This window comes from Liolophura sinensis, chromosome 4, assembly GCF_032854445.1.
Source record: "Liolophura sinensis isolate JHLJ2023 chromosome 4, CUHK_Ljap_v2, whole genome shotgun sequence".
Classification (NCBI taxonomy): Eukaryota; Metazoa; Mollusca; class Polyplacophora; order Chitonida; family Chitonidae; genus Liolophura; species Liolophura sinensis.
This window is the reverse complement of record NC_088298.1, coordinates 19942888-19966061: the sequence shown is the minus strand read 5'-3', so window position 1 is coordinate 19966061 and position 23174 is coordinate 19942888. Positions and strand designations below refer to the sequence as shown.

Sequence of the window (23174 nt, the reverse complement as noted above, 5' to 3'; positions counted from 1 at the left end):
AGGCCATTAGGAACAATGCTCAAAGTAAAAGAAAGCCAAAATTTGAAGTAAGGTTCATCACATAGACAACTGAAAACTATGCGTAAAAATACTTTCATATATTTTGTTGTTCAATTATTTGAATAATATAGTGCATTTTATGAGCCAAGTAGATGGTATCTAGTAACTCTGACATCACATCACCTTTTTTTTTGCTGATGTTCACCAGAAGCAAGGAATTTTTGGACACATTATTTCAGTAATTTTTTACTCTTACGCAAAAGGAGTTATTCCAACATTCAGGGTTGTGATTAGGCTTCCTGTGACATCAGAATTCCTAAACACCGCTGGCATGGCCCATAAAGTCCACCTTAGAATTCAAATGTTTGAATGCCTTTAACTCTCTTCAACAAAATCTAAAAATAAAAAATGAATTTATTTTTATGAATAGTTATAAGTGGCCCTTTTTAGTGATGCCAGCTTCGGTTTTTAGAGGTCTTGCCTTTAAACACGTTTATGTTCCAGAACCAATGTGTACGCTGTGGTAGAAAGAATTGTGGTGGGAGAAATTCATGCAGAGCATGGGGGAAATCCATAACCATTGCCAGGTTGCCGAAAGACCTTCCAATGTACAACCTGAGAGGAAACCAGCATGAGCTGGACTTGAGCTCACAGTGATCACATTTGTGAGAGGCTCTTGGGTCAATGCAAACCACTAGCATGCTAATCAGATGGCAGGCTTGTACTACCTCCCAATTTAGGAGACCACATACAGAAAACTGCAAAAGTTTAGTGTTATCTGGTGTGGAATTGAACCCAGGCCACCAATACACAATACCCACAAGTTAAGCATTGAACCACCACTTTGATTTCACATTTGATAAGATTCCATCTACATTCAAAAATCAACATATCCATTACACTTTCAACACCAGCAACTTTATTTTGTCACATATCAAAACAAGGCCAGCCTTCTACATCTATAGAATATGTCAAAGTGTCGTAGTCTGTCATAGTCTGTCGTATAAGACTACACAAAACATTACAACATCGGGTCTTGCGGAAATGGTTGAGACACTTGTCTATAAATTGTTGCTTCAATCCAAGCCTCTGAAGTGGTGTATTTAAAACCATCCTCCCTCTACTGTTCTTGGTCATCTTGGTGCAAAAGCACTCATAGGACTAATAGTGTCGTCTTACATGAAGTTGGTTGGAGATCAATTACCTCCCTTGTTCATCAATATGGCACACATTTACTTTTTTATTCGTTTGATTGGTGTTTTATGCCCTTCTCAAGAATATTTCACTTCTATGACGGCGGCGAGCATTTTGGTGGGACGAAACCGGGCAGAGCCCAAGAGAAACCCACGTCCATCCGCATGTTGCTGGCAGGTCTTTCCACGTACAATCAGAGAAATATGGCACACATGTACACTGAACGCACTGTATGTTAAAACGTGTGTGTGACATGTAAAAAATATGTCAGTCACTTGCCAAAAGACAGTGGTTTACTACGAGCATTCTGATTTTCTCCACTCATGAGCGAAATACTCTTGTTTATGGCGTTTTATATCAATCGATCACAAGTCATTCCCCACGATGCTAAGTGGTTAATTTCTGTGGTTTGGGTTGTTTTATTTCTATAGCTATTTTCCTTCCACACGCACAATCGCAGTTGAGACCACATCTCAGTAAAGCCACAACTGCATTCCAATCGGCAGGTAAAGAAACCTGCATGAATATCATAGTATCCATCAACTGAATCACCAGGAGAAAATGTCCACACAACCATTTTGCATTAAGTTTTGTTGCTTTCCCCAAAACTGTCAAGAAGAGGGCTTTGTGTTAGTTTTGTAAAATGTCCATCTTCGTCCAGAGCTCTTCAGTTCTAGGTCTAACTGGTCAATATTCCAGCTGAAAATAAACAAAGTCAAGCTTTAATAAAATGTTGACAGTATTCACGGGAAAAGGGGGGGTGAGGGGGGGGGAGAGGAAACTTATTTTGTTCTGCATTAAATTCACTAACAAATAGAAACCTTACAAATGCACTTTTCTTCCCAGCAACAATTTATTTATTTATTTCATTGGTGTTTTACGCTGTACTCAAGAATATTTCACTTATACAGTGGTCGCCAGCATTAGGGTGGGAGGAAACCGGGCAAAGCCCAGTGGAAACCCACAACCATTCGCAGGTTACTGATAGAAACTGGCCCAAAAACAAGGCCATGCATATACTGTTTTCAAAATTGACAAATAAGCATAAGGCTTTAATGAAACAATTTGTGACCAATGGCAAGAGTTTTTCACTTGCATGAAGAGGCCTCCTCTGAATTACCTCCCTTGTTACACAGCAGTGACTATAACATAACGCGATATTACTTTCTGAGGCACGAAATTCCGAGATGTGGGACCTGGTCCATTAAAGCATGTAGTATGTAGGCTATGTCACAACAGTGACAACTATTTTATAGGCAACAGAATATAAAAAACATGATATCAGCCTTTGAGAGTTGCAGAAATGATGAGAGATCTTAAATGAAGGCAATGTTTTTCAGCTTAGATAGAATACTCATATTTGATGGAAGTTTCCTGAAGCCGTCTGTTGTATTTAATTATGACCAGGGTTTTTAAATGACTTCTGAATGGCTTAAAGAAATACATATCGTTTAAACTGGGCTTTCCAAATCATTTTATAAAATTATAATTTGTCCTTTATTTGAAAGCTAAACCTTCAACTAGCTTACACCTTTTAACTCTGAAACTTTGGCCAAACTTTAGTCATTAGCCAATTTCTGAGGTCTCATCTAACCACAGTTTTCCCATAGAAATGTTCCTTTTAAACGAGTGACCTCAAGGGAGGTAATTCGGTGCAGCCCTACTGACAGCTGTCAGGTTTACGTGTGAAGTTAACCCCTGATTTTTGTGAGGTGCCAAACAAACCACCTGACCTAAAGCTGCAGCCAAAACAGTATCCATCAGATATCAGAGGGGTTAACCTCCAAACATCCCTATGTGTCTGTAATTTTTCACTTTCACTTTATAATTACCTCAGCACCAGCTTTTCTCTACTAGCCTAGACAGTACTGTCATTTTTCACTTTCACTTTATATTAACCTTAACCCTGGCTTTTCTCTACTAGTCTAGAAAGCACTTTCATTATTCACTTTCACTTTATATTTACCTTCGCCCTGGCTTTTCTCTACTGGCCCAGACAGTACTTGTACTTTCACTTTACACTATATTTACCTCAGCCCAGGTTTTTCTCTAGTGGCCCATGTGTACAGTGTTCCTTTATCCTTTGGGCCTCTTAAAGGTATGACTAGCTGAAACAGACAAGTTAAAACCAATACAATAAATCACAAAATGCCTTGTATACCTTGTCTTTATGTTTAAACTGACACATCAAATCCAGGCTTCATGCAATTCATCAATTAAGGTAAAGCATTCATGAGAGTAAAGCAGCTCTTTGTTTATTTACTTATATATCTAACTGACTGGTCTTTAATGCCATTCTAAAGAACCTTCATTTACATAATGGCCATCAAGGGAAACCCATGGCCATCCGCAAGTTGGTGGAAGACCTTCTCACATACACCCGCAGAGGAAGCCAGCAGAGCTCACAATGACCGTACTGGTGAGAGGCTCCTCTCTCGCAGCGCCATGCTGGCGTGCTAACCTGCTCAGCTACAAAGGACCCCTTTTATGGGTGTGAGAAGATGACATATCTTTAAAAGTAGCTCCTGATCTTTAAATTTAACAAATTGGCCTTGAAAAATGCAATGGTTTCCACCAACACAAAAGCAACACAGGTGGTGCTGATCCTATCTTGAGAAGTCATCAGCAAGATATTGCTGAAATATTGCTTAAGTGGAGTTATGATTTATTTATTCGTTTGATTGTGTTTTACATCATACTCAAGAATGTTTCACTTGTGCAACAGCAGCCAGCATCATGGTGAAAGGAAACTGGGCAGAGCCCAGGGGAAACCATGAACATCTGCAGATTGCTGCCAGACCTTCCCATGTACGGCCAGAGGGGAAAGCCAGCATGGGCTGGATTTAAAATCACAGCGACAGCATTAGGGTAAGCCTCCTCGGTCATGGCATCGCGCTGGAGTGCCAACCTTCGCCACCACGGAGGCCCCCGATTTCTCATATATGACTATTACGCTAATACATCATACCCTGGCCTCCTTCTCATCCATATAAATGTCTTTGTTGGCGAGATCCAAAGACAGTGGAATGATCGGTTTCCCGAATGCTTCCTGCGCAGGTTTATAATCTCGTAACAACTTGACAGATTGCTTGTAGTGATCTTGTTGTTTTATGTCATCTGTAATAAACCAAAATTTACCACATGTATTTATTTGTTTGATTGGTGTTTTACCCCGCACTCAAGAATACATCATTTATTTTTTTTCACACAAAATATATTTGTGACATACAAGGTTGCGAAAAACCTGAATGGCGTGATCAGCTGACAAGTGAGGCAACGAAAGTGAAACAACCCTTACTCTGCAGTCTTTGGGTAAAATACCAAGCCCCACCAAGTGCCACCACTCCTCCGGCGATGGCAACTTTTGTAAGCATTTCTTCGTTTCAAATTTTCAAGTTACGCATAAAATGTCATGCATCACACCGTGAATTACGTATACATGTTTTCTCGCTGAAAACGTAACCACATGACGTAACATGGAGGCCGCCATAATGGATACTAGCGCCCCCTGGTACTCGGAAGTGTTCGATATATACAAAAATACACACATTTGCTTTAAAATTTCTTTTCTGATAAATTTTATCTTGTCATATCAAATTAGTTACAGTTTTTACTTAAAATGTTTGTTTCTTCCGAAAAATCAAGCTAGATACGGCAAAAAGATTGATCGGTATCTTCCGCCAGTTGCTGTTGGCAACCGTGTAGCATTGACCCGCCATGTTAAGTATATCATGAGCGTAGTTTGTCGCAAGGTGGGATTGCTTTTAAAAAATTCATCATTGCGTGTTTGCAGGTCGTTATGCACCTGTAGCGCAAACACCCAAGCGTATTCCTAACGAAATCGGAGGAAATTAATGTCATCTGGTGCAAGACATGGCTGATATACAGGTATACCAAATGACTGTTGTACTCTCTGTCATTAAGATTGACGTTTACTCACCGCTAGGTGTAAATTGTTACGTCGCAAGGTCTTACCATATTTGTATGTGTCAAACTTATCAGTGCGCAAAAGTTTATCTTTGAAGGCATTGGCGGACACAAATACTGTGCAAAGCATATTATGTGTATTTTTGTGAATTGTTTAAAGTTAAGGTGCTGCAGTTTTGCAACTTCATACATTTATACTGTCATTGTATGACTGTCAAAAAAGTACTTTGCAAGTTTCATAAGAAGCCTGGGTCGTTGCAATATAATGATTTTTTACTGAAATTTTTTTTTAGATTTCTAGAAGTTTGCAGTTGTTAGTTAAATTACTGTAAAAACACTATGTGATACAGTTGTATATGTATTGTAATTTCACTTCAAACAGCTGTATAGTCAAAAGCTTTCTGAAAAGTGGGTTGTTTAAATACCATTTTGTAATATTAAGTTTCTTATGCATTGCTAATATATTTTTTCACTTTTTTGAACATAATTAAATAGACAGAAGAAGAAATAAATGAACAACAAAATAGCCTAATTTAATTTTAAAATTAAAAAAAAGACATGAAGAAAATTTAATGTTTCATGCACCTGGTAAGTGATGCAGACAAGTGAAACATCTTATTTTACCATATAAGGTGTCCTTTTTCATGTTTTTACACAATTAATTCATAATTAATTTATGGTTGCTTACCATGGATTTTATCATAAGTGTCATTTTGGCTTCACACTATAATACTCATAATTAAAGTAAATTGTTTATCATCATGATTTCCTCTCAAAGGAACTATCAATATAATAGTGAAATTGTGTAAACTTAATAGCCTTCATTAGATTTTTGTGGTGTTGTCCATAAGTGTTGGTATTGCTTCTGATAGTGAGGCATTACTGTTTTGTCCAGCATTTGTTAGTGGTCAGTAAGCGGTCAGGTGATAGCGTGTTTGGTCAGTGGTGATAAAACTACTGTTATCACATTCTTAGCCTTCTTCAGTACGAGGTAACAGTGGTGTGCAATCTCACTGATTACATGTTAGTATGCCCATCGTGTTAACCGCTGGAGGCGCGTCAGTTATAAATAATTGATTGTACTTATTTGCAGTGTGTTGGTTACCTGATCTGCATATCATTAATGTGTAATTCTAAACATATGAAATGGCATGTTAATTAGGTTTTAGAGCACAGCTTCTGAAGCTTTATCTTTCTGTATCTACGTCATGTACATGTCAAAAAATAGAAAAGATCATTGTGGTATCAAAGGACTTTTGCGCATGGAATTTATCCAGTACTGAAAAAGAGGACTTTGGCCTTGTTACAAGGTTTTAGGTGTACATATTGTTTTCTGTAAATGAACATTTTGAGCCATTAGTGAAGGATTTATTTTCTTGAAGTTTCAAAATGTCCAGCTTCATTCGCAGTGGCCTGGGTGTTTTTATAGACCGCATCATGTACAGGCTGGAGCTTGATGAAGCTAGTCTATCTGGTAGAAGAGGCTCTGATAGAGAAGAACTGGTAGACTCTGTCATCCAGGATACACTGGTGTGAAAAGATAATTTTCTGTGAAAAGATCTTTTAGTTACAGTATTAATTTTTATGTAAATAGTACCTGGTTTTATATTTCATTTATTGTGTGTGTGTTTTTGTTTCTTTTTCATCTTACCGGCCAATAATGGTCTTAGTTACAAACTAATGACTTTCATAGAAAACTAGTTTCCTATATTTCATTATTTTGGCATAATTTTTTTTTATTATTGTTTCTTCACTTATGCCTTGGCAGTTTTGTGGAACCCAACTTGCTGTTTTAATATCTGAGAAGTGTATTTGCAATTGGGGTCAAGGAAAGATAACTGCTTTTCTTTCTATTTAGTACACTCCAAGAAATGTTTCAAAAACGGGAAGTAAAGGAAAGGGCACAGATGACCCGGTGCGGTTTTTACCGGTTCTGCCGTCCAAGAGAAGCAAACCAGCATGGCAGATGAATCCGCCTACATTCATGCTGACAGGCAAACCCCTAGAGGACGATAAGAAAGATGATATCGACCTAGTTGCAGAACTTATAGCCAGTAAGTCTTGTTAAACCAAGAAAATATGGCAGAGCTTACAGCCAGTAAGTCAGGTTAAACTGGAAAATATCACTTGGGATTTACATTTATTTAATGTATTCATTCGATTGTCTCTTAATGCCATACTCAATAATTTTTCACTTGTACCCTTGGAAGTCAGTTTTATGGGAGAACATTCATGAGTAAAACCATTGGGCTTTGGCAAGTCTTTGGCCAAGCCCCTGAAAGTTCCCTGGCTAGTTTTGAGCTCACACATTGTGTGTCCCATTGATTGAAGGGCATATAATTTTTGGCACATACTGTTGCATGTTTATGTATGCTTTAGGATAAGAAATTTGATATTCTATGGAGAAGAGATTGAAGAAAATAAGGAACAAAACTTACTGTGGTGTAGTTTTCAACTTTTCTGTTAATCAAATAATTCATGCTTTGGCAGTGATTTCTTCCTAGTATATACAAGTGTATATACTTTTTATTTCATGATACCTTTCAGCTTGAATGACTGTATTGTTTTGACCAGTAGATGACAAAAATGGGGTTGGCATTTTGATAACTGTATTGCTCAAGCTAATATGTATGTTTTGCTTGGTTTATAAGAAGAACCGAAGAGAAAAAAGCCCACCAAATTAAAACCAGTTGAAAATGTTGGCCAATCACAGAATGGCATGTCACAGTTCACTCAACCTAAGAAAGACAGAGAAAACTTCAGAAAGACACTTGTCGATATTATCATGTAAGTATATATGCAGTTTAATTAAATAAGTACCTGGGAGTTTCTCACTAAAAGTGATACCCATTTCCACTGTTTAGCATGAGACTGATAAACAATTATCTTTTATTTTTTAAATTATTATTCATACATGCATGATTTATATTAGTGCATCATTAAAATTCAGTACATAGGAAATTCTTTAATTCATCCTAGTTACTTTGTTTCAAATAAAAATATTAATTTATTATAGCTGATTTAGGTTTGTCTGCAATATCTATAAATGCAAATACTTTTAGTTACAGATTTTTTGTATGATTTATTATGTTTAAATGATAATTTTTTTTGTATTCCAGGCAAGAGGAAAGTTTGCCGAAATCAAGTGCGGCCTCGGTTGATGGAGAGTTACCTCCTTTGTCCCGGACAGGTTCTCCAACAGCTGCAGAGAAAGACATTCTGGTGAGCAAATTTTGAACATTTTCCTACATGTATGTAGAAAGACAACTTTTTATACATTTTATGCATTTGTAGAGTTTAAAGTTGAAACCGTCTTTCCATTATAAGAATCATTCAGGAAAAGTATAAGTTAATTAGTCAGGACTGAACAAAGCTTGCATAATTTGTCATTTTTCATTTGACACTACTTCATTCTGCTCTCAGACTTATTTTATAATATACATGTATTTGACTCGTCTTGCAGAGGTATTATTACTACATTCATAATGGTATAGACACAGAACATGTGGCTCCCATGGAAGACTCCTGGCTGGAGAATGTGCTGTATCTTGTCCCAGAAGTCCTGAAGGTGTGTGTTTCAATGTCTTAATGCTATGCAAAATTGTCACTGATTGGTTGGTGTGAGAGATATATGGTCAAGTCCAGGCTATGCCTAGCCTAAGCTGAATGTTAGGTATGGCAAATTTATTCAAGGGTGACCAATTACGACTGTACGGTTTAACCCAAGAAATCCTATCTCCACTCTCAACCAATCAGCATCAATCCTGTGATCCTTTAAATAACACTTTGAAACAAAAGTGCATTAACTGACATGGCTCAGTATGTCAAATGCTTCTGTAATGTATTCTATGTTTTCTTAGACTTAACATACATATAAGTCATTTTCTTCAATGTTAGCAAAGTGAGTCTGCTTCTCTGAAACCATTCCTTACAGGTAAGTAGTAAGAGTAAAAGTTTTATCATTTCTTTTTCAGAGTGGACATGGAGAAACAATAGAGAATCTTTCAGATGAGATGAGAGAAGATTACCTGCTCAGTGTGAAAAAGGCAATTGGTAAGAAACAGCTTGTGTTCATACCAAGAAGTTTTGTTTCAACATGAAGCTCCAGTGACTATGCTAATTCATCAGTTTATGAGGGTGATCGTATCAGTTCACTTGCGGTGGATTTTAAACCCATTTGAAACAAACAGTTCAGACTGAAAGTGGAATAAGGTTATATGAAGCACATGAAACCCAGTGTATAAAGCCATGTTTTCGATAAATGACGTAAAATTTCACCAGTGTCTAACTTGCACATTTTTCAGTCCCTCATTTTGAAACTTCTGTTGATCTTAGAAAGGTGTTTTGAGGTTTGTTTTGAAGGTAGGAGGATATCTGATTTTCATAAAGTCTGATTTATGACATATTTACCTCTGAAAATTCAATTCTTAGGGGGTGCGAAATTTTAGCTCAATAATTGTAGTCATGTGGTCAAAATCAGGTGATAACTTACGTTGTGTGTTGTCCGTTGTTTGCAGTTGACTTTGTACTGAAGGATCCACGTGAGCGAGAGGACGAGATCAAGGAGCCACTGCCACCTCACCGTGAGGAGTTAGCCATCGTGCCTAAGCCCTGGAACAAGTCCTTCTTACAAGGCCTAGACACCATGTGCCGTGACCTGTACGCCATCAGCCCATGCATGATGCAGGTTCTTAACCTGTGGCACGCCTCCTTCAGGTAAGTTACTACGCTGATCACCGGTGTGATGGGACTTACAGGGGGTATAAGACGTCACCCAGCTAGAGAAAAAAGATGAGGGTGCATGCATGATGACATACAAGATGGCGATTGTGCAGACTAATCAAATGTCCTCAATATCAAGGTGGATCAGAGCATCTCAAAAGACAATCTGTACTTAATATTGACCCATGAGAATATGGTTCTAAATGTGAAAAGAACCTGTGTGATTTAAAGTACTGTAATTCTTCAAACGTTTTGCATGTTTACAAGCCCTGAAACTGACCAGTCCAACCACTGTAGCATGTCTCCAAAATCAAATTAAAAATGTGCATAAATAGCTCTGAAAGTTGCTCTTTCATATGCAAAAAGGGCTGGTAAAAAGCCAACATAACTGGTTAATGATTTAATGGTGTGACATGCATTAGATTCCATTTATATCCTTATCAAACAATGTGCAAGCGCATAGAACACCACAATCATTTATTCACATGTCTGAAATTATATATGTATGATACAAAGTTATCTTCACTATGACATGGGCTCAATTTGAGGTCATCATTCATGATTTTTGTTTTGAGCTCTTAAAAAACAAGTGAATAACCCACATTTTGAAAACTGAGGCTGTTTTCAAGTCAGTACATTAAAAATTGTTCTGTATTTTGACCTTGTATTTGATTCCTCATCGTTTATGTCTGGGTTTGTGTTTAATTCACTTTCTGCTTTGAAACTGAGTGGTACTTTGATTATTTCCCAGAAACCTGAGATTCACAGACAGTGAAGAGTTCCACAGCAGACCTGACTCCATGGAGCTGGCAACTTTCCAGAATCTCTGTATGAGGCACATAGAGACGGCCAAAGAAAAACTCCTCAAGAAGTGAGTCACTTTTCATTATGACATTCAAATTTGCCATATTCAGCACCATGTCTTGCACCAGCTTTAAAAATTATTTCCAAGCTTGTTGGCTGAAATAGGGTAAATTTTGTTACAGATTCGTTTGTTAGTTTTAATGTCTGGATGTTGTCTGAAGTGTTGTAAAACAACAAAGTATCCTTTATTGATAAGCAAGGTACATGTAGGTTATATAAAATTCCTGTACATAGAAATATTGCTGAAGAAGTGAGTAAAAATATTTTAGCGTGTCCTCATACAGTATAAATGAGATCACAAAAGAAAAAAGATTTTTAAATTTTGTTGGTAACAATTGGTATGGTAGTTATATGTATAAATTTGAAGTAATGTTAGATGTAGATTGAATTTCCTGAAGTTTGCATACAATACAAAAGTATAAAAATAAAAAAGACCTTAATTGGTCAGAATGCAATTTTCACTTGTACTATTTTCAGATGGTTTCCCGAAGTACAGAACATTTTCTATCAGGGTAACAAAAGGAAGCAAGTGCCCAGCAATCAAGATCAACAGAAACTAGAGTCGTTTTTTAACTGTTCAGCCACCCTGATGACTGATCATCTTCAGCAGCTCACGCTTAACTCCCTTGATGACTTTTGTGACCTGCTATGTCAGCCACCTGTAAGTTCTCTGTGTCATTTCATCGTAAAATTTGCAATTAATGATACATATTCATGCTTATGTGTCAATCCCTTTTTATTGAAGAATATTTATGTTGAGAAGTCCCACCTTAATGTTGTTTTATATTTTGCATATTTTGTATAAATGAAATACTCTTTGAGTACTGTGTTCCTACATCTCTTTGGGAAACATTTGGCTGCTAATTGGGTATGCTACTCAGTGAACTGTCTCTCAAAAGGGCAAAGGCTGAAAACAGAATGTCAGAATTTTACATGACCTCTCATATTGTTCGTTGGATGTTGGTGACAGCCTTATATTTATGCCATGGTTGAGAAGTATGCCATGAAACTACAATCAGATAAATAAAAAAGTAAAGGGTGAGAGTGTTTAGATTTTTACCAATGTTGATTTTGCATTAAAACTTCTTACTACTTTTGCGATGTTTTTTTTTTTTTTTTTGTCTCAGACCTCGACTCGAGCTTATGAGCATTCAGGATTTATCTTACGACTGATCCTTGACAACACAACAATTAAATTTGAACCCAGTTTCAAAGATTTCGAGGTTGTTCTCCTGAATGTATTTGACGTCATGATCAAAGCCTCAGGTGTGGTCCCAAGGGTAGAGACCAAGCTCTACTCAGAATGGGTAAGTTTACTGTCGCTACTTTTGCTTGGGGTCATTCCAAATTACAAAAAAAAAAAGTACTAAAAATGACATATACAAATGACAGAGTGGTTACCTTAGAAAAGTGAGAATTGGTGAAATATGGTAACATTTCTGCATATTTCACTGACAGAGAAATGAGAATTTGTCTACAGTAATTAGCTTTATTTCAGAACTTTGTATAATGTTCAGTTTTGGTTTAATTTCACACATGTGTTTGTACATGTATGTTTTTTTTTGGTGGTGGTAGGTGGGGTGGGGATGGGGGGCACCTCAGTGGTTTAGTCTTAATTGTGATATGTGGCAAGGTCTGCTATAATCTGCGGGCAGTTGTGGATTTCCATGGGCTCTACTTGGTTTTCTTCCTCCATAATGCCGACCACCTGTGATTCTTGAGTATAGTGTACAAAAAAACAATCAAACACATAAATATTTTTTTGTTTACTTTCCAAAATGATAACTATAAAGATACCTGATGACACAAGTACAATTAATATGAAAGTGTTGTCTAAGTGAAGATCATTACTTCTGATTTCCATATTGTTTGTGATTCCAGAACGGCAGCAAAAACAAAGCCTTCCTCAAGCCAATCATTCTGGATGATATCACAGAAGAACATAAACAGAAGGTTCGCGATGTCATAAAGTCGGAGAGCGTGGGGCCAATAGAGCACTGCAAAGTTTATGACCAGTACAACTTTCTCATTTCCAAACAGGTATGAATCAGCTGTGGTTTTTACTTTAGGAAGTCAGCAGTTCAAATTCTGATTCTGTCACTTTTTGTGTTCAATGCTGTCAGAAATTATACCAAAATTTATGGAAAATTGGTGTTAAAATGTTTGACAAAGAGTAATTGAATTTTTTTTTTTTTTGTTATTTGTAGTTACATTTTTGAAAGAAAATTAAATGGTTTAAAAAAAAAAAGCAAGAGAAGGAAAAAGAATGGTAAGAAATTCCAGTCCTTTCCAAACTGTTTTCTGTCGTCAGTGCTAAATTCTCATATTTAATACTGCTATACAACTTGTGCATTCAACTTCAATAAATGTACAAGAATTTTAACATGTCATTTTTAACGCATCGTTGAATATTTGTTTATCTGTTCACAGGCTGAGAGTGATGTAGAGCAATTCATGAAGGAAGAGCATACGTTTGATGAATACACCAAAGAAGTGATGAAGTACCACAAAGTTGTAGAAGACATCGCCTTCAATTCTCAGAAGGTGGGTTGTCTTCCTTTTCAATATTTCAACACAAAAGTTACAAACACATCTTGAGCAATGTTTTGAAAGTTCATTTCAATTTTTGTCCAGTCTCGTCTTCATGCTGTCCAGAATTCCCTCTGTTTATTTTCTGTCTCGTCTAACTTTCTACTGTTAAGTTTTTCTCTTTTCAAGTTTACCTATATTGTCAAGTTTTCCTGTTGTGAAGATTTTCTACCATCAAATCTTTTTTTTTGTCAAGTTTTCCTACACTGTCATGTTTTTGGCTGATAAGTTTTTCTTTTGTCAAGTTTTGATGTCCATACTGTCAAGTTTTTCTAGTGCACGTCATGTTTTTCTGCTGTCATATGTTATAACTTGTACTATCCAGCTGTTGTTTTCCTACCATCAGTTTTCTCCTGTCAAGTTTTCCAGCTCTCCAGTTTCCCTGTTGTCAAGATTCTTTTCTCTCAAGCTTATCTACAGTCAAGTTTCCAGCAGTTGTCTCTTGTCAAGTTTTTCTAAAGTCAAGTTTTAGCTCTTACTGGTGTTAATTTGCCCTGATTATTTTTTTCAGGTGATTCGTTTGGGAATGTTTGAGGTGCACTGTGATGAACTGATCAGAGCGCTGTCAAAACGCGCAGACGCTCTCTGCAGCAAACTGCTGGCTCGCATGTGCCAAGATCATCAGGATGCGAATAAAGCGTAAGCGAAATAAACCTTACAATGCCTTCATTCCTCTACCTTTAGACAGATAAAAGAGCGACTTTCAATGACATTTATGCACCTTTTTAATTCGCTTTCAGAGACAAAATTATATTGGTTTGGTTGACCAATTTCACGGCTTCACAATAATGTTCTCAGAATATACTTGAATAAACACCTTGCAAATATGCATAAATGTTGAAGAATTAAAGTATATGTTAATCAAGATGAATAAAAACTGTGCTCTACAAGACAGGATTTTGATATCAAGTACAGAATATGAGAAAAAAATTAGTTGCGATAAGAAACAAATACCTGAAAATCAAAATGATTAAAGCTTTTAAAAAAATAATTATGATAAAATTCGGTAAGTGACCAAGTAATGTCTGTTTTGGGTTAGAAAAAAAAGTATTTTCAGGAAAACATTTTAATGAAAGAAACATTTTGTGGTATGGAAGAGGAACGTGTCTTGACTATATAAATTTGAATGCTAATGTTCGTTCATTGGCAAAGTTATGAGAAAGTCACTACCGGCACATTGCCTGTGGGAAAGTTTATTAGTAACTTACCAAAGGTCAGTGGTTTACATCAGGCACTTTGGTTTCCTCCACCCATAACACTAAGTGCATTTTCATTCTATCTCACACAGACTCTGTGCTGATTACGAGCTTATTGCCGAGAAAGCTTTGACGACTCCTGCCAACACAAACCAGCTGATGGAGCTAAAGGAATACATCGAAAAGGTAGAAAGTGACACAATATTCAAGATGGAGCGACGTCTGATTGAGGCAAAGGATCGGTTGAAATTCCTGGCAGACCACGCGACATTCTCACCTGTGGAGGTACGACAGAATAGCAGTGTGTTCATGTGGCACCACCGGATGCCAGCCATCTTTGAGGAGCACAAACTGATTGTCAACGAGAAGAGGAACCAGTATGAGGATGCCCTCAAGGTTGGTTTCACTTTCATTTTCAGCGTTTTGATCTCTATACTACTGGAGACATAAAACTGAAAGCAGCACCAACAACATGATTCATTCAGGTTCCTGTTTGTCTTCATACTCATTGTGTGATATAAGACGATACTATACTTCATTGTGTGTAAGTTTCTTCTTAGTTTAAGACATTCTCTATCAAAACCTTGCATCACATCAAAATTTCAAAAAGAGGTATGTCCCCTTTTTTGATGTCATTGCTTTTCACATGGACAACACTGTATTTGCTCCATTTAAAATAGCAAATGAAATGAGTTTGAAATAGGATGATCCTGGATATTTCAATCATCAAACACCTTTGCCTGGTGGCATGTTCCACATCATGGCATCTTCTTTTAGTAACCATGCTGGCTTCCTCTCTGGCCGTACTTGGGAAGGTCTGTCAGCAACCTGCGGATGGTCATGGGTTTCCCCCATGCTGTGTCTAGTTTCCACCCACCATAATGTTGGCAGCCATTGTATAAGTAAAATATTCTTGAGTACGGCATAAAACACCAATGAAATAAATAAATAAATAAATAAATCTTTTAATAACTCTTTTAATGCTATGATAGATGGGCATATTTTGAAGTTCACAAACTCTTGTGTTGTCTGTAGCTGAGAAGAGAGAGGTTCCAAGAAGAATTAGAAGGCTATGCCAAACAGGTAGAGGAGTTCCAGACATTCGGCGAAATGAATGACATTCAGAAATACCTGCGTAAGGCGCAGAATCTGGATAGCAAGCTGCAGACAGCTGCAGATAAGGTGAGAGCATGACGTTGTGTAAAACCCTAAGCTTCTGTGTAGTTGGACAAGGAATTCGTGGATTACCCTACTCTCACTGTTTGTGGAGCCTCTGTGGCAGTATGTGGTGGACGATGCTTGTCATGGTCAAATTTGTTAGTGACTTGCCAAAGGCTGGTGGTTTTCCCTAGGCTTCCTGGTTTTTCTTCACCCATTAAACAGATTACTATAGTAAAAGTGAAACATTATTGAATTTGGCATTAACCAACGATGAAATAAATGTATGTGATCTCTATTATAGAAGCAAAATTGTTGCAGCTGTCGATGTAGGAAAAACCCCTATAACCTTTGAGTTTTAAATAATGTCCACACACTTTCATTTGTAAGGGAAATTAAGAAAAAAAAATTTGGTAATCAGGTGTTAAAATTAAAGGTACATGGGTGCACATATGCACCCACCCTAACGGCAGTGTATCCAAAATATTTAGATGTGCAGCCACTTTGTATAAAGCCTAAGTGTACTCGTGCACCTACAGAAGGGCACTGTGTACATGCAATCTTTGATGTAGTTTTCACCAGTGTAACTGGCTATGCCAAGAGTTTTGAGCTTTGTTTCTCTTGAAGGGTGAGTTATGATCTGTGTTTCTTGTTTAACCTGAGAAAGGAATCGTTTGACAGGCAGACAATCGCTTATTCTCCATTAAAGGATTAGTGTCCAGATTGCTTATTTATTCATAATTAGCTACCCATGTATACGTTGTTGGAAAAAGTACGGTAAAGTATAGTAATTAAAATCACTAGATAATAAGGCCGGGTTTATGAATTTTTTCGCCAATGCTCAATATATACAAGGCCAACCTTTACGAGCTGTCAGAGCTTCACCATTTAGTTCAGTGTTAAAAGGCCACACAAGTGACAACAAGCATATCAAATTTCTCCACGAAATGGTTTGCTGTTCTGCATACAGTTGTAAAAACAGGTCGTTGAAAACCCCTGGCATTAGTTTTTTCAAGTTTCCAGAGGATTTGACCCTCAAGAAAATGTGTGGATTCACCGCGCAAGACAGAAGAGTTTTATACCCATCAAACACAGACAAGTCTTTGCGGGGCTGCCAGGAGTTGGGATAATTCCTAATACCTGTTCGACGTGCTTAAGTCATTCCGGCCATAATATAACTAGAAAATTAAACAATTGTAAGAATTTTTTTGAGTATTGCCTTGATTAAATGCACAAAAATTAATTCCCCGAGAACCCATTTTTGAAATAAAGCCACTTAGGGAATAGAATGATATATATTGTGAAGCGGACAGAAGGAAAGAATAGTCAATATTAAACCTGATATGCACACAAAATGTAGACCTACAGTGTAACACAGGTTGAAGCTATAGCTTACCAGTCCATATTGCCAATCCGGTGGGAAATATCCTAAATCAGAACTTCAGCGTCATCTGCTATAGGTGCAAATTGATACAGCAGTATATGTGCTTCTGTTTAGCATGTGGTAAAATGACATCATTTTGATATTCAAATTCCCAGGTTATATAGGGTAGCTAGAAATGGATTGGCCATTTATAATATCACCTGCTGAGCTTTTCCTGGCAGCCAGCTGGAGATCACCTAGGGTAGTAAATCTATTGTTTTTGTTGGATTTATAGTTATAATTACTTTTCTCAGAGGCCGTCCTGGTAACATGCTGTTACACAGGCCATAATCTTTGTACTTAGGACAAGAAGCTAAATCTGGACACTAATCCTTTAAAAGACAAGTTATGATTTATGTTTCTTGTTTAACCTGAAAAAAGGAATCGCTTGACATGCAGACAACCGCTTATTCTCACTTAAAAAATGCATTGTGATTTGTTTTTTTTTTTTGTTTAGATTGAAGCATTTAACCAGGAAGAGGAATCGTTTGGCTGGCAGACTACTGCCTACCCACAGAGACAGACCATCCTAAACACACTCAAGCCCTACCACCAGCTGTACGAGATGACCGTTGAGTTCAATGGCAAATATAAGTAAGTTATGATACTCCGTTAGGATTTCGCGGACTGCATACATGTTTCTAGCTGATTTGGCAGCATAGGTAAAACTTAAACAGTTGTTATGTGACTTACTACATTAAATACCTCTTTCATTGAAAATCTGCATCGCTAATTAGCAAAAGCAGTGGAGAAGCTGAAAATACCAAGCATAAAGTATTATTTTTAAAAAAATGTAAAATTTTTTACATATAGCAATAGAAAATAACTTCAAAGGCCACTGTTCATGACTATGTGCTAATTTGAGCATGGCTTCTCTGTTGTGCCACATAATTGGTGTGCAGCCTGAATTGTATATGTACATTATATCACACTGTCTGTGTTACTCTTTCAATCAGTGAATCACACAGTCAAACTCTCACAATTTTGTCACTTGCAGAGACTGGATGGATGGTTCAATGGTGGGTGTGGACCCAGACGTTATTGATGCTGAGGTGGGCAACTACTGGAGATCTCTGTACAAACTGCAGAAGGGATTTGACAATGTACCAGCTGCCAAGAAGATCTGCCAGAAGGTGGGTTATCTCCCCTTAGTCCGCACAGCTTATATGGAAAAGAAGGAAAACAGTCAAACAAGATTGTTAAAAATGTTCTGTTAGTGATAATTACACATGTACGTGTCAGATGCTGGTAATTTGTCCTCCTTGTCTTGCTTGTAATGCACCCATAGTGAATTGTGCAACTTAAACTGACAGATTATTGATAGCAAATTATTTTAGAGTATACTCTAAATCTTCAACCTTTCCGCATGTTTGCAAGGTGTTTATTCAAGCATATTCTGAAGGCATTATTCTGTGTTGATCAAAACAATAAATAGTGCATAAATTGCCCTGAAAGTTGCTCTTTCATATGCGATAAGGTTGAGGAATTAGGGTACATAGTATTAAACTCCGAAGAAAGGTGATTGCATGTGTTATTTTTATATAAAATATTGATATATTTGTAGAAAAATATCTCTAAGGAAATTTTGAATTCTTCAAAATTATACTTCTGCAAACTATTATTATGTAGTAATTTCACATCATGTTTTAATACCTTGATTCCAATGATTCCAGGTGAAGTCAAAGGTAGAAGAGTTCAAGGAGTACATGCCTTTAGTACAGACCCTGTTTAACCCAGGTTTGAGAGACCGCCATTGGGAGGCTATTTCAGAGGCCATCGGCTTTACACTGAAACCAGACGATAGCTTCTGTCTCTCGAAAGTTGTCGACATGAATCTAGAAGCTCATATCCCTAAGTTTGAATCAATCAGCGAAGCCGCTAGCAAAGAATACTCTCTGGAAAAAGCCATGGAGAAGATGAAGAAAGAATGGGATCCGGTAAGACATGGTTGATTCAATACATGAGTTAGGTGTTCAAACCTAGCCTTGGAAAGTAATAATAAAAAAATAAAAGATGATTGTTACCCTCCGAGCATGCTGATTAAAATCAGTGACTTTTGCCCAGTGTGATTTAGAACACAGCTTTAGCATGATTGAATAATTTGTCATACATTCACTTTTACATTTAAAAATTTTATCATTTGATATTTCACTTCTTCAGAATTTTTGTAGGTTTTTAGCTGGCACTAGTGGCTTGATAAGTGGCTCTGTCTGTCATTTGTTGCTCAGTGGATCAAATATTTTTATACATTGTCAGTTGTTGGACATCCCATCTATCAACATGGGCCAGCCTGTCAGTTGTTGAACATCCTATCTTTTAATATGGGCCAGCTTGCCAAATTATCATTAGCCTATCATTTAACATCTCCTTGTAGAAAGGTCAATTCACGTACAAGGGGCCCGAGCGCAAAGTGACGTCAACTCTGTGTGGCATGTCACAGATGTTACAAATTTCCCCTTGTTTTAAACATGGCTGGGTTTTTCATGACAAAATGCCCCGCTGCTTTGTGTCCACCAGATGGAGTTTGTGATGATCCCGTACAGAGAGACTGGCACTCAGATTCTCTCAGCCATCGACGACATTCAGCTTCTGCTGGATGATCACATCGTGAAGACGCAGACGATGAGGGGCTCGCCGTTCATCAAACCGTTTGAGGCCGAGATCAAGTAAGTCTCTGTGGAAGTGAAGAAACTTAGATAGTTACAGTTTTGAATGAAAGTCACAAATTTTATGAATAACATAATTATTACGGATTAATGGCAATCAGTGTTTAGGCAGAAATTAAGTAAGTAAGCATCTACTTTAAGCAAGAATCTTAGTTGATTACAGGTATAAATCAAAAATCATTAATTTTGTGAAGAATAAAATCATTACTGCTTAAATTTTTTTTGAGATGGAAATCGAATTTGGGGAAGGGATTAAATAAGTTTCTACATAAAGAAGAAAAATCATAATTAGTAACATGTATACTTTACAGTATTGTTTGAAATTTGATCAGAAAGCTGTTTCGAGATTTACAGATACCTTAATTCCTCAACCTTTTTGCATATGACAGAGAAACTTATCCACATTTTTACTATGATTTTGAAGACAAAACTACATTGGATTGGATTAACCTTTGTCAGGGCTTCACAAAATGTATAATTTTATCAGTCAACACAGAATAATGCCTTCAGAAGATGCTAATATAAACACCTTGCAAACATGTGAAAAGTTTGAAGAATTACAGTAAAGTCAAATATCATGGTTTTAGCCAGTGTTTCTATTATAAAGTAATGTCAACATTATTATTCAGTTCTGGAGTGTATTTGGGTTAAGTATAAACCAATAATGATTACATTGTGTTTTTTTATGAAAGAAAAGTTATTAACCTTGATTCAATCTAACTTGTTATTAACTTTTTACATCCATTGTTGGGGTTGTCAATTCATATTAATGGCCGGGTCTTTTTATTATTCATTCATTCTGTCAATCTATAAATCATTTATTTCATAATCAGTCAGTTTTATTTATTAATTAGCTGACTAAACCAGTAATTATCTCATTGATCATCTCTTGGACAAGTGAGTTTTGTAATCTATCAACAAACTCATCAGTCAGTTCATGAAACAACCAATTAGACAATGAGTTGATCTTATTAACTCTTCAGAGAGTGGGAATCCAGCCTGATGACCTTACAGGACATTCTTGACGAATGGCTGAAAGTACAGGCTACCTGGCTCTACCTGGAGCCCATCTTCAGCTCCCCTGACATTATGGCCCAGATGCCTGAGGAAGGAAGGCGGTTCACCACTGTCGACAAGAACTGGCGGGACATCATGAAGGCCGCCGTTATCGACAAACACGTCCTGGCCGTCCTGAACATCGACAAGATTCTGGAAAAACTTAAAAAGTCTAATGAACTCTTGGAGCTGATCCAGAAGGGTTTGAACGACTACCTGGAGAAGAAGCGTCTCTACTTCCCGCGATTCTTCTTCCTCTCCAACGACGAGCTCCTTGAGATCCTGTCCGAAACAAAAGATCCTACCAGGTTAGTTAATGCTTGTTCATGATTGTGACCACCAGTAGGCTGGTTGTGAAGTTTGATACGAAGTCAGGATACTAACAATGGAGCCTTGTATTGAAATCCAGGATTTCAGCATCAAGGTTCAGGAAATCAAGGTTTTTCAACATGGCATTTAGGTCTTTTCAGCAAGGCAATTGGTAGAGTTACAGCACAAAAGATTCTGCCAGGTTACCGAATGCTTATTTATGATTCTTATGCCAGATTGCTAGTTTTGAACTTGGATATGAAGTCAGGATTCCAGGGTGGGTATTGAATTTGTAGCTAGGGTCATAGCACAGGAGCCAAGGATGCATGAAGTTAGAATTCAAGCATGGGAATATATTGGGTTTGAATTGGGCTTGAAACCAGGATTCCACAGTTTGAGTTGATTATAGCGTTGGGATTGAGTTGTAAGTCAAGATTCCGTCATAGGAATTGGCTTTAATGTTGAGATTCTAGCATGGGAATATATTGGGTTTGAATTGGGCCTGAAACCAGGATTCCACAGTTTGAGTTGATTATAGCGTTGGGATTTGAGTTGTAAGTCAAGATTCTTTCATAGGAATTGGCTTTAATGTCCAGATTCTAGCATGGGAAATGGTTTATAAGTCACGGAATGGGAAGGCCCCATATTTTATACTTCTGTGAGGTGGTGCTGGTGTGAAGATGGACCTTGACTAATTGCTATGTCAAAATTAATTGTATCGTATCTCTTACAATATTATGATGTAGTAGTTTCTGCCGTTAGTTTGCTCTGTTTTCGTTGTGACATCATAATGATGAGCCGGGAAAGGAATGTTGTGTATAAAATCAGGTCACATTTGACAGGTCCCTGTTTCTACAAAAAATAAGTTTTGAAGTCATCGGCCACAAAGCTATATTTCCACATTACAACAATCCATTTTTTTTCCCACAGGGTGCAGCCTCATCTTAAGAAATGTTTTGAGGGTATAGCCAGCCTGGAGTTCACAGATGTCCTTGACATTACTCACATGAAGAGTAGTGAGGGCGAGGTAGTCCAGCTCAAGGACGTTATCTCCACGGCAAAGGCCAGAGGTCAGGTGGAGAAATGGCTGCTGGAGTTGGAGGTTGACATGATCACCTCAGTCAAAAAGGTTTGTCTCCTGCTCGGGTTGTAAGCAGTGATCGTCAAACTGTCCTGTATATGATATGCCTCGTAGTTAGCTTAGATGCCTCAGAATTTATTTTTCAACCAGCTCATTAATTTGTGAGTTTAATTTTTTGAAATTTTTACAGTTTCTGCTCACTGCCAAGTTGTTAAAATCTGACTAAGTAAACCATGTATTCTCCGAACCACGTACCTGGAGAAGCAACGTTTAAGGCAAGCTAATGTTATTATCAGAAAAACTGCTGGGGTTCGTCAACAGTCTTGTTTATCCAAGTTGCACCATGTATTTACTTCTATATGTATGTAGGTGATATCTGAAAAGTCTTAAACAACATGTGTTCAAATCCAAACTATGTAAATTTCATATGTAAATTTGTTATGAATACGACCTTAAATGCAAAATTTAAAAAATAGTTTTTTTAGTTTTTAACTTTAATGCCACAAGCATTGCAGTCAGAGGTTCTAATCCCACATGTGCCAGACTGAAGTTGCTAACATTTTTGGGGGGCTTTTTTGCTGGCTAACAGGTGTGTGGTGAGGCTTTGGAAGACTACAACAAAACCCCAAGAGGAGAGTGGGTACGAGCCTGGCCCGGTCAAGCCGTCCTCGCCGTTACAGCTAAATACTGGACGGACTTTGTCCACGAATCCATCAGGAAAGGCCCACAGGCTCTGGAGGAGTACCTGACCTTGAATAACTCTCAGATTGACGAGATCGTAGCTCTGGTCAGAGGAAAGCTGTCCAAACAGAACCGCACCACCCTGCAGGCCCTGATCGTATTGGATGTCCATGCCCGTGATGTGCTGGCTGATCTTGTCAAGAGCAAGATCAGCAGTGAGTTTGATTTCCAGTGGCTGAGCCAGCTGAGATACTACTGGGAGGTGAGATAACAGAGATTTTCATCGCTAGCTAGGCAGTGAGATGTGT

At 37.5% G+C, this 23174-nt stretch overlaps 2 protein-coding genes across 2 annotated transcripts in view; one reads left to right on the top strand and one right to left on the bottom strand.

The window, feature by feature from the left end:
- Positions 1 to 993: 993 nt before the first annotated feature.
- LOC135464882 (cytochrome c oxidase assembly factor 1 homolog) lies at positions 994 to 4659 on the bottom strand. The gene is made up of 4 exons (XM_064742451.1): positions 4493 to 4659; positions 4163 to 4311; positions 3226 to 3302; positions 994 to 1893 (listed from the first exon to the last, which is right to left on the bottom strand). The coding sequence occupies exons 1-4, from the start codon at positions 4566 to 4568 to the stop codon at positions 1806 to 1808; spliced, it is 390 nt and encodes a 129-aa protein (XP_064598521.1). The 5' UTR covers positions 4569 to 4659; the 3' UTR covers positions 994 to 1805.
- A 265-nt stretch (positions 4660 to 4924) lies between these two features.
- Positions 4925 to 23174, top strand: part of LOC135464797 (dynein axonemal heavy chain 7-like) — a 55682-nt gene continuing 37432 nt past the window's right edge. Inside the window, exons 1-22 of the mRNA XM_064742353.1 lie at positions 4925 to 5082; positions 6980 to 7175; positions 7773 to 7908; positions 8241 to 8343; positions 8585 to 8689; positions 9096 to 9174; positions 9639 to 9837; positions 10595 to 10714; positions 11185 to 11368; positions 11835 to 12014; positions 12589 to 12747; positions 13138 to 13251; positions 13808 to 13935; positions 14585 to 14888; positions 15528 to 15674; positions 17531 to 17667; positions 18071 to 18206; positions 18747 to 19010; positions 19591 to 19739; positions 20723 to 21103; positions 22035 to 22233; positions 22775 to 23128. Of these exons, the coding sequence (XP_064598423.1) occupies positions 5068 to 5082; positions 6980 to 7175; positions 7773 to 7908; positions 8241 to 8343; positions 8585 to 8689; positions 9096 to 9174; positions 9639 to 9837; positions 10595 to 10714; positions 11185 to 11368; positions 11835 to 12014; positions 12589 to 12747; positions 13138 to 13251; positions 13808 to 13935; positions 14585 to 14888; positions 15528 to 15674; positions 17531 to 17667; positions 18071 to 18206; positions 18747 to 19010; positions 19591 to 19739; positions 20723 to 21103; positions 22035 to 22233; positions 22775 to 23128 (3789 nt within the window). The 5' untranslated portion in view covers positions 4925 to 5067. The remainder of the gene's footprint in view (positions 5083 to 6979; positions 7176 to 7772; positions 7909 to 8240; positions 8344 to 8584; positions 8690 to 9095; positions 9175 to 9638; positions 9838 to 10594; positions 10715 to 11184; positions 11369 to 11834; positions 12015 to 12588; positions 12748 to 13137; positions 13252 to 13807; positions 13936 to 14584; positions 14889 to 15527; positions 15675 to 17530; positions 17668 to 18070; positions 18207 to 18746; positions 19011 to 19590; positions 19740 to 20722; positions 21104 to 22034; positions 22234 to 22774; positions 23129 to 23174) is intronic.